General features: G+C 33.7%; 2 protein-coding genes across 2 annotated transcripts; both read right to left on the bottom strand.

Moving 5' to 3' along the window:
- Window positions 1–1,711: 1,711 nt before the first annotated feature.
- On the bottom strand, window positions 1,712–5,577 carry LOC130641693 (uncharacterized). Its single transcript, XM_057448609.1, has one exon. The coding sequence runs from the start codon at window positions 3,534–3,536 to the stop codon at window positions 3,030–3,032; it is 507 nt and encodes a 168-aa protein (XP_057304592.1). The 5' UTR covers window positions 3,537–5,577; the 3' UTR covers window positions 1,712–3,029.
- A 3,188-nt stretch (window positions 5,578–8,765) lies between these two features.
- Window positions 8,766–15,750, bottom strand: LOC130641692 (E3 SUMO-protein ligase NSE2-like). The gene is made up of 3 exons (XM_057448608.1): window positions 15,470–15,750; window positions 12,132–12,360; window positions 8,766–9,291 (listed from the first exon to the last, which is right to left on the bottom strand). Exons 1-3 carry the CDS (start codon window positions 15,709–15,711, stop codon window positions 9,094–9,096), a joined length of 669 nt encoding a protein of 222 aa, XP_057304591.1. The 5' UTR covers window positions 15,712–15,750; the 3' UTR covers window positions 8,766–9,093.
- Window positions 15,751–16,357: the final 607 nt, after the last annotated feature.

The following is a 16,357-nucleotide window of genomic DNA, read 5'->3' as shown; positions in this document are numbered from 1 at the left end:
ATAAAAAAGGAGGAACCTTACCCGTTCTAAGACGATGTAAACAAAACTTTTAGAAAAAAACTTTTTCTTATTCTCTTCTCTTCGTCTGCATGTGACAGTTGCAGACCTTACATCCAACGTCCATTTCGTTGTTTTTTAGTTTCGTTCCAATTATTCCCGCAATTTAATATGTCATTTTAAGCTGATGGAAAAGTTTCGACAGTACATGACAACTATTATCGAAGAAGCAAAAAACATTGGCTTTCCTATAATGTTTTCATCAATTTATTACTTTCGAGTGATTTAATTAAGCTGTAATATCAGCGATAATTACTACGACAAAATGCACCGACATAACGTGAAATAAAGTTCTGCTAAACGCGAGACATCCTTTGCGCCGGTAACTGAAAAAGTTTAGTTCGACAACTAGCATCAAGTTTCGCATGTGATGACGATTGGGCTTAATGACGACATCCGATGGTGAAAATGAAATGTTTTAAAAGATGGACAGTTAACCTAGTCCCCAGGTCTTGTTAGATTTTTTTTTATATATTTTATGTATATTATGCGAACAAAAGATGGTAGCCAGTGATTTGATTTGACAGATCCCTCGCAAATACGCGAGATAAGAAATGCTAATGACAAAGGTTAAACGTCTAAATATATAGATTCCGTCCAAATATAATAAACCGAACAAGGCCTGAGGATGAGGTTGCTAGACAGTAACGTCATGCTCAAAAGATACATTTTTCGCAGAAAGAAGTTTTCTTGAATTCGCAAATTTTCGTTCCGTTTTGCGAAAATTAATTCTTGCGAAAAAAATAACTGCCCATCTACCAAAAATATTGTTAGGTAGGATAGAGATGGGAAGATATCATACTTGAACGAATGTAAGAAGTTTATTATTTTTAATCGTCATCAATCATACTTTTTGCACTGGTACACATATTTGTATCGTCGTGTTTCTTCTCTCTTATTTGCAAAAATTAATTACCCAAAGAATCTGTTGATTCGCTAAAAAAAATTTTTTGGCGAAATGAACAGATCTGAAAAAAAACCCTGAAAACCAGCAAAAATTTATTTTTGCTTTCTAAACTCTCCTTATAGAAAAGTATGTAAACACGCCACGAAAGCTGATATTGTTTCTTTCCCTTTACAAAACACGTTCCAGCTTGTATTTTCTCACACTAGGTAAAACAGAACGTAGAAACGAGTTCTTGCGGCAAAGTTAATCAAAAATGTATGTAATTTTAAAAAAATACAAAACGGAAGAAATGCTATCTAATTTTTTGATTACGTTTCAAAAGTTGGTTTAGTTTCGCAGAAAATCATAAAGCACAATTAAAAAACAGTTTCGTCTTTTACTACCTCCAACTAACTTGTTTCACCTGCTGGGGAATGAGGCTAAATTGAACTACGAAAGTGCTTTGTATTCGCTCCTCCCCTATAGTGCAGGGGCACATAATGGTACATTATGTACATTATGTGCCCCTGCCCCTAACAGTTTGTGCGGAAATTGGTCTGAGTTACAATTTTGTCAAGACAAATGTTTGCTAAGAAAAGATAAAGTTAGTTTACTCTTAGTAGACTAATTGTAAATAATAAAATTATTTGAATAGAAAACCTAAACACTTCTCTTCTATCTATCGTTGATCGTCCTCTTTATTCCGGATCTAAGAATGACTACCACAAACAATCGAGTGTTCATTCTTAATTAATCAAACTCACCCAAAACAAATAACTAATATGTCAGACCAATCTCGTTCTCAGGGCCTTCTAAAGACGATGTTTATATCAAATCAAATTTTGTTGGTTGGCAATTTATGTGAAGAAATTAAATGAGAAAGAGAAGAAACGACAAAAATATGTAATTTTTAGTTTTTCTGTTTCTTTCTAAAAATACAACAAGGTTTACGAACGAGTAACATTCACTAATATAAAAACAAAACCAAACGAAAAAGATTTATATTTCATGCCTTTACTCGTTGAATTTCACACGGTCCGTAGAAGAATAAATTTCTGCAAAAATTCTTTGCTCGGTCTCAGTGACACGTTTTCTGTGTGGCCATGTTTAATATAAACATATACCACGTGATAATATAACTGAACAAGAATGCTATATATATTTTGAAAAGTGTAACATAACTAAATGCTATCACTGTATATCTTTACTTCAAATGCAGAACATATAAATATATACTAAAAAATAGATTCAATATTTTTATTCAAAACGGCCCTTTATCTTTCATGACATCAAACTGCCACTGCCAAAATTTACTCTCATTAGAAAGAAACGGTTTGTTATGGTCGAGTTTCTGTACAGTCTTCATAAAATAAGGCCATTTATCACGAGCATCTTTAAACGCCATCGCAACTTGAAAACCGTCAGTGAGCCGCCACAAGTCTTTCGTGACGTAAGCAAACTCACATTCAAAATAGTCGGTGTTGGATTTGAACTCAACTTCCACTTGGCGAAAATGATGTTTGATAAATTGGCCACTGTCTGACGAAAACAACTGGCTTTCAGCGTAGGTTTCACAATTCGGAAGAACTGCTATTGCTGTTGTAAAGTTAAATTTGAACGTATGCAACGAACTACGGTGCAGTGGATTACTATGCGTAATATGAAGAGTAATCTTGTACGTATCTTCATCGCAATCTTTTAAAAACAAACGGGGCTTGATATTATACCCTTGTTAAATTGTAAAATTGTCATCAATGAGCACCAGAGAAGTTGATCCGATAGTTTCAAACTTTACAAGCCACCCAGGAACCTTTAGATTGCTTTTAAAGTTTCGACTTGGGAATGTCTGAAAGAATGCTTGTGATTTCCTTTCATCAGAAAATGCATGAAACGCGAGCACGTCCATAAACCAAGTTTTATAGCCTGACCATTTGCTAAATAAATGATGATTTACAGTAATTTCGTCAAACAAAAACGCAGGAGTTAGATTTATCTCTTTCAATAATGTTTCCACAATATCCTCTTTTTGTCGTGCTTCGTCGTAGTCCAACCAGCAGGCAAGAAAAGTCAAAACACTATTTTCTTTCTACGTAAATGGAAGATGACTTCTGAGCAGTAGCAACAGTGATTTATAGGTAATGGAGAGAAAATTATCATGTTGCATTATTTTGTTTTCTAAAGGACAAAAACGTTTCACCATGAATTTGACACAACGCTGTTCGATATCAACACATTTGTTTCCAATAAAACGTGCTATCTTTCGCTCGAAATTTCCAAGGTGCTCTATAATATCATTACATTCTGAAAATGAAGTGATGTTGGCTTTCTTTAACAATGAAATACACTTTTCGATGTAGGTAACACACGAAAATCGATCAGCTACTTGTAAAACCTGCAAAAGTTCTGGAGTTGTTAAACCACGCAAAACAGTTTGGTCATAAAAAGCATGTATCAATTTTTCCAAATACTGTCCTTCTCCGATATTAACTTTAATAGTGATGTATTTCTGATGGATTTCTTTCATACCCGAGACAGAAAAAAGTGTTCTGAAGTACTCACTGTTCAACGACAAGACAATTGCATGAACTGGCATAACAGCAAATGGAACAATTTAAAAGCCAGACAAATATACTCCTTCGTTATCATTACCAGCATTTTCTAACTGGATTTTTATCTTTTCATTTTTAATTTCCACGGAAATACCACTGTTATCTGGTAAGTCATGGTATTGTATTTGTCAGCAGATTCACAACCGTTCTCTTTCTTTTTTCCCTTCCATTCAGAAATATTTTCTATAACTTCTTTTTTTATAGTATTAATGTCAGGCGTAATTTCATTGGTAGTGGAAACTTGTAAAATGTCGAGATCATCTTTAATTTTTTTACAAGGCAGTTGCTCCAGTTTATCTTCCGTTAACTTCCTTTTATTAGGCGTAGCCTCCATTTGAGCATCATTTAGGCTAAACTGTTCCACGGATGAATAATTAATTGTGTAATTTTCAGAGATATAATCTTCCGGAATCTCAAAAATGCTCGATCACTGAGTTCTGTGTTCATGTACAGATCCTTTAAAACTTCCAGTAGATTTTTGGTAATTAAATCTGCGGTTTTTACACGAGCCATGATAAACTTCAATCTAGCCTATGTCAGTTATAAAAAGGATGATGATATCTTAATTTTGTACAATAGGGGCTACGAAAGGATTCAATAAGCTCTATCCCCGTACATTCTCTGAAAAATGGCGTATAATAAGCTGACCACTCTAAAGGTCAAATGTATTTGCTACTTAAATTTTTATTTTCTAAAAAAAGAAAAATTTTATTATTATTCTTTTTGGCGATGAAATAAGTAAATCGGAATTTGTTTTGACGAGGAACAAAGATGACACGAGGAGCTGTATTTGTTAAGAAATGCAATGTTACTAGCTTTAAGAAGGTAATTAATCCCCCTAGAAAGATTTTAAAGTCATTGTTGTTGCTTTGACTGGCTTTATGTTCAATAAACTTTTGAAGGATATAGCTAGCTACCTTGTTCAAAAGGTTTGAAGTTAATTTTATTAGAAAACTTAAATTAAAAGCAAGGTAAGTACTTATATCGAATAATTATGGATATCCAATATATGTGGGAAACTTTTCTGTCATTTTCAGTTATATTTGGATTCCCAATATTATATACTTTAGTGTAAGTCACTAAAGTCGAAAACCAACAGCCGTTTCGTAGCCTCTTTAGAAAAAATAGTAACAACTTAATAATGATGTTAAAAATTGAATTGCAATCAACAATTTTCTGAAATCGCTCAACCACTTTGATCTAAAATTCAAAGAAAGGAACATTAACAACTTGGCTCTGAGCTATGCAGACCCAATTAGGATCATTGCTCTGCCAGACAACTCCTTGCAACACCAGTGGCCCACCACACAGAGTGCCATCTTCCCCATTTCACCACCTAGGACCAATTTGGGTAAGTTTCCCAAACATGGGTCCCCGAATCCGTTTCGGAATGGACGGGTTGATGACGTCGTCAAAAAACCTTTAAACCCTAATATCTCTGCAACCGTTTATCAAAAGTACATAATCCTATACATTTTCTTGATCAGCGTTTTAAGATCTATACGACAACAGGTATACAAATTTCTAAAAAAAATTTAGGGTTTTGACGGGTCATTGCTGACGTCAGCAAACATTTTAAACCCTAAATCTCATCAACGGTTCGTCAAAACTATATGATCCTATACATTATTTTGATGAGCGTTTCAAGCTCTACACATTGGAAGCAATCTATTTTCAATCCATCAGTTAGTTCTCAGATACACTAAGTTGTATATATTATGATCCTATACCAGGCCTATCAATAAGGGGAGAGCAATTGCTCTTGCTCATGCAAAGGCTCGCCCAATTCTGAAAAATGAGAAACTAGCTGAGCCATTAATTGCTCCCCCAATTCCAAGAAAAAAAATTCTGGCTGAGCATTATCACTTCATCTCACATGGAAATCAATGTTCTCTTTCTTATTATTTACAGTATAAAAGAACCAAAATATATAAGAAAAGATAAAATAAAATAGACAAAAGACTTTGTGATAAAATATGCGTTTATAAACCTATTCTATTTATTCAGATTGCCGCCCAATTTGTGAAAAATTTTTTTTGCAAAACTTATTTCTGCAGTTGGAAGCTTCCCCCATGAAACTAATGTCTGGTCACAAAGGTAATAGTAAGATTTTACGGATTAGACAATTTTCTTTTTTACATTCAATTTGTAACTTATTATTTTCCAAAAATTAATATGTTGGCCATGTTAACCTTAATTTCTGCAAAAGTTTCTTAGCGCTAAATTGTTGCAAAAGTTTATTCCCGCAAAAATTTCTCAAAAGACTTGATTGCAAAAGTTATAAAATTTCTGGAATTTCACAGCAATTTTAATACTGCAAAAGTTTCCTCCTGCATGAACCTCGTCTCAAAGGGTTTTAGGGTTTTTCATGTTTCCAGCGTACAAAATCCTAGCAAGTCTTGGGGAAGAGGTGGTCCCTGCGAATAAAATAATTCCAGCCTTGAAACTACTCAAAATCTCTTTAAAGAATTTACCCCTGAGCCTAAAACCTTAGACGATTTTCTGTATATATAGCTACATGTATTATTATAAGAAAAACCTGCTGGGAAAGTCTCGGTGAGGATAGTTATATGCACATTAGAGTCGCTAGAGGGTGTGTTGTTGTAGTTGATCAAATCAGACAAAGTAGATATTGTGAGATAAAAACGTCTTTCGTTTAGTATATATTATACAGGGAGTGTCAGGGCTTATCTCCTGATGGCCTAGAAAATGCTGAGTAATCATTTTGTACCACATTTAAAAGGCAGACAAGGAAAGAGCTTGAAGAGGAAGTTGAAGGAAAGTAACCTTTAAAGATTTTCATAAAAAATTAACCACCTAATAACAGATAAAGGGGGTTTCCCTTTACTAAAAATTGAGGTTCAAAGACCAACTTGAGCAATAAAAATTTAAAGATGGTGGTTCTGAAATTGCATGACAATATTATTTTAGCAGTCAGGGAAAACCAGTAATTAATTGGTCAGACTAATTACTCGAAATCTATGACTATGCTCGAATATACAAGTCATTAAAGAACATTTAGCTAGCTAGCTAGCTAGTTTAAAACACCGATGCAACGAAAATGTAAAAATACAGACAAAACTAGCAACGTACTTACTTAGTACTTAGTAAGTAAGTAAGTATGTAGTTTCTCACATAATCCAAATACATTTTACTACTATGATAACTAAACTATATTATAATCATATTATATTATAAGTGTGTTTCTATGCACATATAGTATGTAAATATTTATAGTAAATAAATATGTCTTTTTTATAAATACATGTTTTTTCTTTTTTATTAGAAATATAATAATATATTACTGCATTATCATGTTTTTTAGATGTATTGTGGGCATCTACACTGGATGTGATGGAAATCCTAGCAAATAGTGTTTAAGCACTAGCATACGACTAGGACCATCTTGGCACTTGGAACACATGTTCAAGGCACCATACTTGGGAACCCTCTATCTTAAATTAGGAGGATTGTCACAGAGAAATTACAAGAGAAGACAGCACATAAACATGGTACAATACTTCACGATACAGAAGTGGACATTACATATACAATACACCATGAAGGAAGAGACACGTTAGCAAAAATTACAGGAAAAGACAAACACTTCAACATGATGCAGTACCTGACCATACACCATTATCACTTTACTTTTTCGATACTGAAATGTTATCAATCAGATATTTTTGTATTTTGTTTTTGAATGAATATATGGACAATTCACCTACTTACTTATCCAAAGCCAACAAGTATAGGTAACCCAACAAAAATGTAAAATAATACAAACACAATTGTTGACAGACACAGCCCGTCTGCATATCACCCTCGGATCAGGAAACAAACAGATTCGAAGAAAACTGCAAGACATTTCTAGGAAAATTCCGAAATAAATTGATTACTTACCCCGATTTTTCCCAACTAAAAATTAGAGTGATAGAAGCTGATTTGCGCGGGGGTGGGGGCGTTTTTAAATTAATATGCACCCCACGGTTTTTCTAGAGAAAACATACCTATTTCCGTCAAAAAATATAAGGAAGTACGGTGACTCACAACTGCAAACACGTTGCCAAAAAAATACGGACAAGTTGCGAAAAAGCACCGTACTTTTTCGCAACCTGTCCTTATTTTTTTGGCAACGTGTTTGCAGTTGGGCCACCGTATCAAAGTCCACTTCTACCCTCCTTTAATGTTCTATTTTCTACTAAGTGAGTGCTCTTACTCGGCAGCCGTTTTTTTTAATGAAAGGTTTATATCGTCAACATATTTTATCTTCGAACTTGATTTCTGGCCAACTGCCACCTCAACTTTGCTGATCTAGGGACGAGTAATGGTCATTAGATGGCATGTCGTTAATTCATCCGCCCTGCGATGCCAATGCTCGTTACTTGGAGACTCAGGGTTAGTAGCAGCGGTGTGAAAAAACCTTGGATCACTTGGGTGAACTTCAAACGGCTGGTGACCCTGATGGGACAGTGGAAACGGATTTGGGAAATGTCGCAGATTTCCTGCTTCATATATTTCGCCTAGTTAACTAAGCTTTCTTCAAGAATATCAAATTCCGTTTCTCTCAACAACGAAAGCTTAGACACAAACAAATGTCAGAGCAAACCCATAAAATGCACCTCACATAGCAAACCCATAATTACAACTAGCCAATGAGCACGGCGCGGTCACATCTGACCCTCTTGAATAGTATAAGAATTAATTATATTTGTTTGGGTGAGTGAGTGAGTAAGTAATTTTACGGCTAATATCTTGCTCAAAAAAATTTTTGCTCGAAAATAGTTTAAATGTTACCCCCCCCCTCTCCCCCCATCTTCTCTCGTCTACCTGTCTTCCAGACACCAAATTCACTTGAGATGACAAGTCGTGCTTATTATGATAAATTTCGGTGTATATAAATTGTGTAATCCAGCACTTTTGGCAACAACGGGCTGCAGGAATAAAGCCATAACGTCTACAGCTACCAATTTCAACATTTTACAGAACTTTTCTACTTCTTATGTCTGACGTACAACCGCGAGATAATCAAATTTAAATGACGAGTCTTTTCCATTCCTCCTATACTTGAGTGGATTTTTCTACGGACTTATTTGTTGATAAAAATGGTTATGGATTTTTAAATACACTTTTTTTTGAGACAGCAAGCAACGCTGAAATAACGATTAAAACAATACACTTCTCCGTTGACTGGAAAAAAAACCCCGAAAGACTTAATCATTTGCATGGTTTAACATGAAAAGAAATAGTAGAAGTAGAATATATACAAAATCAAGTGATATTAAAATATCTTACAACCATATATACAACACAAAATGCGCTATACACTAACGATAAAGAAAACAGATATAACAAAATAAGAGAACGTACGTGATATTTTTTGGTAGGTAAGTTTTTTAACTGATCTCCTGATTACTAAAAATATCAAATGGTAATATGAAGTCGGCCAAATGTCTAGATTTTCTAAATTTTTGGCTATATATCTTTGCACATGTTAATCTATTACCACAGATTTAATCACAAAGTATCGAACTTTAAAACTCAGCCATTACGATTTCTTCTCCTCATTTCGTATGCTATTACATTATTGGGCTCCAAAGCATCAATTGAAATTTTGTGAGGACATCCAGGTATTGGGCATTTCGCCTTATCTTTTCTTTGCTTGATGTGTGTTTCAACTGCTTGTTTACTGTAGGTATGTCCACATAACTTGCTCTTAACAGGATCAACAAGTTCTATCTATAAATAAAAATAATAGATATTTTAACATGGAATTGACTTAGTTGAAATTAAGATACAAAAGTGGCATTACGTATTTTGCTAACCAGAATATATAGAAAACAATGCCCCCCCCCCCCCCCCCCCCTCTGTATAGTAAAAATCAAACACACTTTAACAAAACCACCACCAGGTAAAGCTTCACAATGGAGTGAGAAATAATATTATCAATATCAAACTTGCTTTTATCGCGCAGCACACATTGTTTATAAATAACTCTATTACTTATTCCAGCCTCAGTGCTTATGGGGAAATTCTTAATTTCACCCTCAAAATTGGTTAAGGTTAGTTTACAAATTTCACATTACATTTGGTAATTTTTGCACTTTAGTTTTACTTATTAGGAAAAAATATCGTTTATTCTGTAACTGTTTGTCAAAAGTACACAATCCTATACATTTTTTTGATCAGCATTTAAAGCTCTACACAATAGAGGCAATGGGTAAATAAATTTGCACATCGGTGGGTTTTATTTACTTATTTACTTTACTTATTTCTCTTTTGCCTAAGTGGATTTTTCCACGGGCTTTACTGTCTAGTTGTGAATAAATCTTTACAAAAACATTTGAAGAACATGGTTAAAGAAATTGTTTGCAGTGAAGTTTGTGCATACTTTTCCAGTTTGCTGATGTAGACACAAGCTAGCACAAAACCAGCCACAACTAACACTAAGTAGGAAGTCGTTCTTTTATTAATTTTTACACATATTGAATACCTATTCAATTTATATGTTATGGACTTGTCCTAATATGTGTTATCTAAGTCCATAAATTATGCTGATGATAAATTCTGTACAGACATTGCAAAATCTTGAATTTGAAAAGTTGCGCACAAATGCTAGAAAATGATGTTGGAAACTTTCCGAATAGTTAAATGAGCAACATCTTCGTTTCAACAACTCTAAGATTAAACTGATGCTATTTTCATCTTCTGTCTTGGGTCGAACACACTATCTTCTTGATCAAACAACTGAATGTAATGTGCATAGTATGATAGAACGTGGAACTAGACGAAAATTTGGGGTTTGTACTTCGATGAGCATTTAACTTGGAAAGAACATATCACAAAGACTACACTCTGTATGCTGAGAACATCAAACAATGGAAAAGTTTCACACCATTTCATGTGAGGAAAAACTTGGCTTATAGTGTACTTTTGTCGAAATTGAACTTCAGTAACTCTACGGTCTCTACTCTACGGTCAAATATCAAAATGTTGTTAATCGACTGCACAGAGTTAAAAATGTTGCTGCCTCCTATGCCACTATGAGGTACGTGACTTTATATAATGTTATCGATATCTGGGTTAGTTATCTGTGCGAGAAAATATCGACTTTTCTACTGTAAAACTAGCATAAAAACAGGCCAAACTATGAAAACGAATAAGAAAGGAAATTAGAAGCTCACGAGCAGATAATATAACGAAACTGGAATTTGATGACCTTTCATCAAATTGCAGTTTTGCTGATCAATCTTTAATGACCTTGTTGTTATTTTTCATTATGCCGTTATAAACTAGTGATTTTTTAAATTCCGTGTAAACTTTTGTTGGAGAGATGCAATAGACACAAAGTCCTTATTTTTGTTGATTAATATTTTACAGGTTGCGAAATTTATGAAAGATAATGACATGAAATATACTGGAAGAATTGATTTCTTGTTTTGTTTTTGTTTTATATGTTATGTTTTTCATATCAAATAAATTATTGTATTTGATATACTCGGTAGATTAATGTACAATTTTAATCACGGTTTATAAACAAACATTATGTCATTCAGTAACAACATTCTTACATTCAAACAATTCTTAATTCAGTTTTCGTAAAAATCGTTGGCCATCTAAATTCAGTTAAACTCATCTATTCTTAGTGTTTAAGAGCAATGACAGCTAAACGTATCTCTGATTACTATATCTGAATAAATAGTTGATTTAATAAAAATTATTCCTTTTATATGAGAAGTAAAAAATGCCCTTATTTCTCGGTAGAAGTTAAAAATATAGCATATATATATTTCGAGTTGGCCAATCAAAAATCTCCAATCATGTAAGAGGAATGTATGCAATCTTAATAAAATAACTGATTTTTGTTGAACTATTTTTCGCAAACTGTATTTTTTTGACATTGTGGATTAAAATATTGTTGTGGAGGGTATAATGTAATATACTAAAATATTAAATGTTATCGTTAACCATTCACTTTTACATTTTGATGTGGTATGCAACAGCCCAAAATAAGGTATTTTAGTTGATTTATATTTTTTGACATAAAATGAACTAAAGATTTTTGTATGACTCAAAATGATATTTCGGATTTAACTTTCTTGATCATGCAATACCAAAAAATAAAAACTTTTGTTTAATTATATTTTACATCTTTCAAGTTGTTACTTTTTCTATTTTATGTAAACTTTTGTGACTAAGATATGCTTGAGATTTGACATTTTGAGTGAGATTTTATGGATAAAGGCTGACGCTGTTGAAAGAAGTGATTTTTGTTAATTTAGAATTTACTACAATTTTCAAGATAGAAATTTTTATTTGAAGTGCTGCAAACTAAAGTTAGAAAATTTCTGTGCCCTGTACACTACAATGTTGCTGTTTGAGCACAGAAAGCAATATTGTACACATCTAAAATTTGTATTACATTCCAAGAGGCTTTTCTATATCTATACCACAATCCGCAACACAAAACTTACCAAAAATTCATTTACTGTCTTGTTGTTTGTTGGAGTAAAAACAGAACCTTGGATTGGTGCTGTGTTTTATTGGAGTTAGAAAATCAAAAGAAAGAGTAAACTTACCTTAGTGATTGGGCAAATATATCTCGTTTGGTCCACTTGAGTCATTTCTATCTCATCATCGCTTTGTAGGCTGCTCGCTGGTTCTACTTGACCTCCGCTACCATAATGTTGAGTCCATATTGTCTCCATGAAATCAACAACTTCTTTATTCTCTGCGAGTTCAGCATCTGTGTTTTTATCAGTTTGGTTTTTTAAATGTTTTTCAAAGAGATCATGTAACTTTAGTTTGCTGGAAAAAAACAATATTAATAATCAACTATGCATAAGAATTGTACGGTCATTTGTTTTCTCTTTTCAAATCCTTTCAAACTTTCTCTTCCAAATGTGGTATAGCTAGAACTATTAAATATGGTAATGTGATATTGGTTTTTGATTTTGTAGTTTGGAAGAGCACAAAAAAACAACAAAAACACAGATATTCTGCACTGCATTTGAAATTTTTGGTCAAAATAAAAATTTATCAGTTTTATGGTGAATCAAGCAGGGGAAAAAAAGGTGGCCTGGGTAGTCGCAAGAACTTTTTGGTTGTGATTCTTAGCAATATATGAAATTTTTGTAGTAGTGAAAAAATTGTTAGGCCATGATAATTGTGGCTCCTTTTTGTGCTACATCGAAAAAAATTTCTACTTACTCTGTACAACGGATAATCAAATTGCTTTTAGTTTGAAAAAAATTCATTTATATACTAAAGGTTATGTAAACTACATTGTTGATATATATTTCCAAATACTAAACTAACTGCTGCATCATATTTGAACATAGATTTATCTGTTTTAATTGTTTATTGTCTTTACTTGATAGAGTATACTGGGTTTATCCGAAACATAATGCAACCGTTGAGTTTCATGCAAATATAAAGTTAAGAACTTTATAAAATCCAATCTAAAAATCTAAAAAAAAAAATGCTCGATGCTGCACTAGCGTTTTGAATAACTTTAAAATGATGATATTGATGAAGATGTAAATATAACGTAAACATTTTTTTACGATGGTTGCATCTCAAGGGGAGCCTTTTAAGCAGGCAATACATATTTCATTTTGTTAAAGTCATTTCGTTGAATTTGTTATGTATAGACGCGTGATTGTACTTTTAATTTGGATATACACACGATGCTCGTACTCGGCATTGTCAGAGAGTAAAAAATAAAACGAAAGATATAACACGTGGCGACAGTATGGGATTCGTATAGTTTTCCAATATCGATAAACAAATAGAAGAAGAGGTTAGGAATATCTCGGAGTGTATTAAAACGGCCAAAAATCCAATCAAAGCAAATATTCCTTTCGATTGAGTTCATGTGGACTTCTTTGAACCGTTTGCGGGGAAAAACTCTCATCTCCTCGTGGACAGTCATAGTAAATGGATGGAGGTGGAAATACTATACAACACACGTACATTATACACAATCGCCACTCTACGCAAGTGGTTTTCTCAATTTGGCGCACCAGTGCAATTAGTGAGCGACAACGGTCCGCAATTCATGTCAGAAGAGTTCACTACATTTATGAAAATGAATGGTATCAAACATATTCGTTCGTCTGCGGATTACCCCAGCTCGAATGGGAGGGCAGAGCGATTCGTTAAAACTGTAAAGAATGGGTTAAAAGCAAACTATACAATTATTTGTTGGGATATCGTACCATACCTTTTATCGCCACTGGAATGACTTTCAGTGAACTCTAATTGAAGTCTAATTCGCACAAGAATGGAGTTATTCAAACCTAAGGAGAGAATGTTGAACTACGAAACAAACATGAGTCGAGGAAACCGGCAGCCGCCCCGTCCCTTCTCAGAGGGGGGAGAGTACTGTTCAGGAATCACATCCTTGAAAAACCAAATTGGACATCTGCTATTACCACAAAGAAAATATCAGATCGAACGTACATGCTGGAAAGTGTTAGAGAACAACTTAAACGCCATGTTCAGTATTCATTGCAGTAAAGACGCTTTCGAACATCCAGCAACAGGTGACTCACTCGTAGAACTTTCAAATGAGAATCCTACCCAAAATCCAAATGTGTCACCAGTCGCAGAAGTAGCAAGAAACCACATTCGTTCCAGTAAGGCGTTATGGCATTGACTGTGATTAACGAGGAGAGTCTGTTATGTATAGACACGTGACTGTGCTTTGAATTTGTATATATATATATAGAGTAAAAAACAAAGAAAATTATATAAGAATTTAAATTGTGTGTTCATTTTGTTAAATATCATTTACTGAATTCGACAAATGTGTTAAATCCAATTTTTATTTCGAAGCGCGTGATTGGTTGCAAATTTTTGATACATTTTTGAGCAAACTGACGCGACACTCACCATGTTGAATCCTTTAAAAGAAAGTTTTTCAGTTTATTAAAAAGACAAAAAAATGTGAAAGGGCAGTTTTAACATTGTGCAAGATTCTGTTCGCCTGGAACAAGCAATTGCCAAGATATTGAGAGCAGGCTGATTTTACCTGCCTTGGATGTCAGGCATTCAAAGATTCCTGGCTAGAATATGGTGAAAACACAAGCAACAGCCTGTCGTTGCATTGTTGTAGCTAAAACAGTCATCCAGATCTTTTATTTCACGAAGTGAAAACTCGTTCAGATGTATATCACTTTACAGTCAAACAATAGTAAAAGCAAAATTCTTGCAAGATCAAAAATATGGGCTATGATAGTGCACCTTGATAAACTTATTCTGCATTTTTATGTAGCGTAAAACATTTATAAGTGCTTAAACATGTACAGTAGTTATAGGGCAACATTCTAGTTCAATTCATTTTTCTTTAATTTGCCAAAAATGCATGTCTCATATGTTAGTTGACAAATTAAATGCCAAAACGTCAATATTATTAATTCACCCTCGACAGCTTAATTTAAATTTAATTATTAAAACTATGCTATATCCGCATAATATTATCTTGCTTACCAAGAAAAGTTCACATGTAAATCAGTTTGCAAGTGTGTGGCTGTGAGCCCATACACTTGAAAACTTTCGAGAAATGACTTTTGCAGGACACACAAAATGTTTTTCACCTACATAATAAGGAAAAGTGTTAATTGTACCTGTTAATTTTTATCTACTGAAAACTTTGTAATTTTACTTGGCAATGTCTAAAGGCTTTGGTATGACTTTACTCGAGGAATAGCTTTTCCATGGCTGCACGTGTGTCTCTCCTAGTTATTACTTCAGTGGTGGAAACACTGTTATCGATGTACGTCTTGCGTTCTGAATGCATGCATCAAGTGTACACCTCCATAACCACAAATGGGTGCAAGACATAGCATTAAATAAACAAATACAAAAATTTTTAGTTCATAAACAATTAAAAAAGTCGTGCAAAAAACATTACCTCTGCGAGGTGACAAATTCCTCTCTTGCCTTGTTTGCAGCTTCACAGTATTGGTCAATTTCACGCTGCATATGTGAGTATTCAAGCATGACATCACGTAACTCCCTGATAATTTCTCTTCCTTCCTCTGTTTCTTCACAGTCTTCAGCCACACTTTTTGTGACATAAAAGCCACCGTTTACTACATCTTTCACAGCTTCGAATTTTGTAATATTGGTCTCAATGTGCTTTAACGAAGCCATTTTTTTAATATCTATAAGCCTACAATAAAAATGAAGACAAGAAACGTTATGATATATAACACAGAGGTTGTTTATTTTCTTTTCAGAGGTCCTTGCTAATATGCCACACCAACCTAAATTTGTGAACTAAAATTCATAACTATCCATTCAAGCAAATGTGACGTCACAAGACAATGGAGAATTTACAGTAGCCATATATAAATGTTGGCAACTGTTACCTTGTTACTTTGCCCCTTTGACTGTGACTGTAGGATGAAACATTTGAATATTTTAGGACTAAATTTGGGGACTAACATTCATACTAGGGTACTTTTTAAGGAATCTTTTACAACATTAAAGATAAACATTTTTGGACGTTTGTCTCCTTTAAACCTTAAAATCTTTGATGATGAGAACTAATCCATATTTTAATTTCAAAGGTTATTATTGAAGTGACTTCAGCTGTAGAAGCAAAGCTAAACAAGAAACATACGTAACAATTTCTTAACTACAACAGGTTAATTTTTGTCTAATTCCTTAAAAAAGAAGAATTACAAATATTAAATTGTCAAATACAGTTTCTTTGTTGTGCCACAGCTTTTTCTTGAACTCAAAGAATGGATGAGGTATCTGAAATCCTAATTGCAAGCATTTAATCTGCACCACA

This window comes from Hydractinia symbiolongicarpus, chromosome 4 (genome assembly GCF_029227915.1).
Source record: "Hydractinia symbiolongicarpus strain clone_291-10 chromosome 4, HSymV2.1, whole genome shotgun sequence".
NCBI classification, from domain to species: Eukaryota; Metazoa; Cnidaria; class Hydrozoa; order Anthoathecata; family Hydractiniidae; genus Hydractinia; species Hydractinia symbiolongicarpus.
Note: the sequence above shows the minus strand (reverse complement) of the source record. Positions and strands in the feature narration are given on the sequence as shown.

Coding starts and splice junctions, on each gene's coding strand:
- LOC130641693 (XM_057448609.1), bottom strand. CDS start 3,536: ATGCCAGTTCATGCAATTGTCTTGTCGTTGAACAGTGAGTACTTCAGA.
- LOC130641692 (XM_057448608.1), bottom strand. CDS start 15,711: ATGGCTTCGTTAAAGCACATTGAGACCAATATTACAAAATTCGAAGCT. Junction 12,361..15,469: donor GAATTTGTCACCTCGCAGAG/GTAATGTTTTTT, acceptor GTTTTTTTCCAG/CAAACTAAAGTTACATGATC. Junction 9,292..12,131: donor ATATTTGCCCAATCACTAAG/GTAAGTTTACTC, acceptor TTTTATTTATAG/ATAGAACTTGTTGATCCTGT.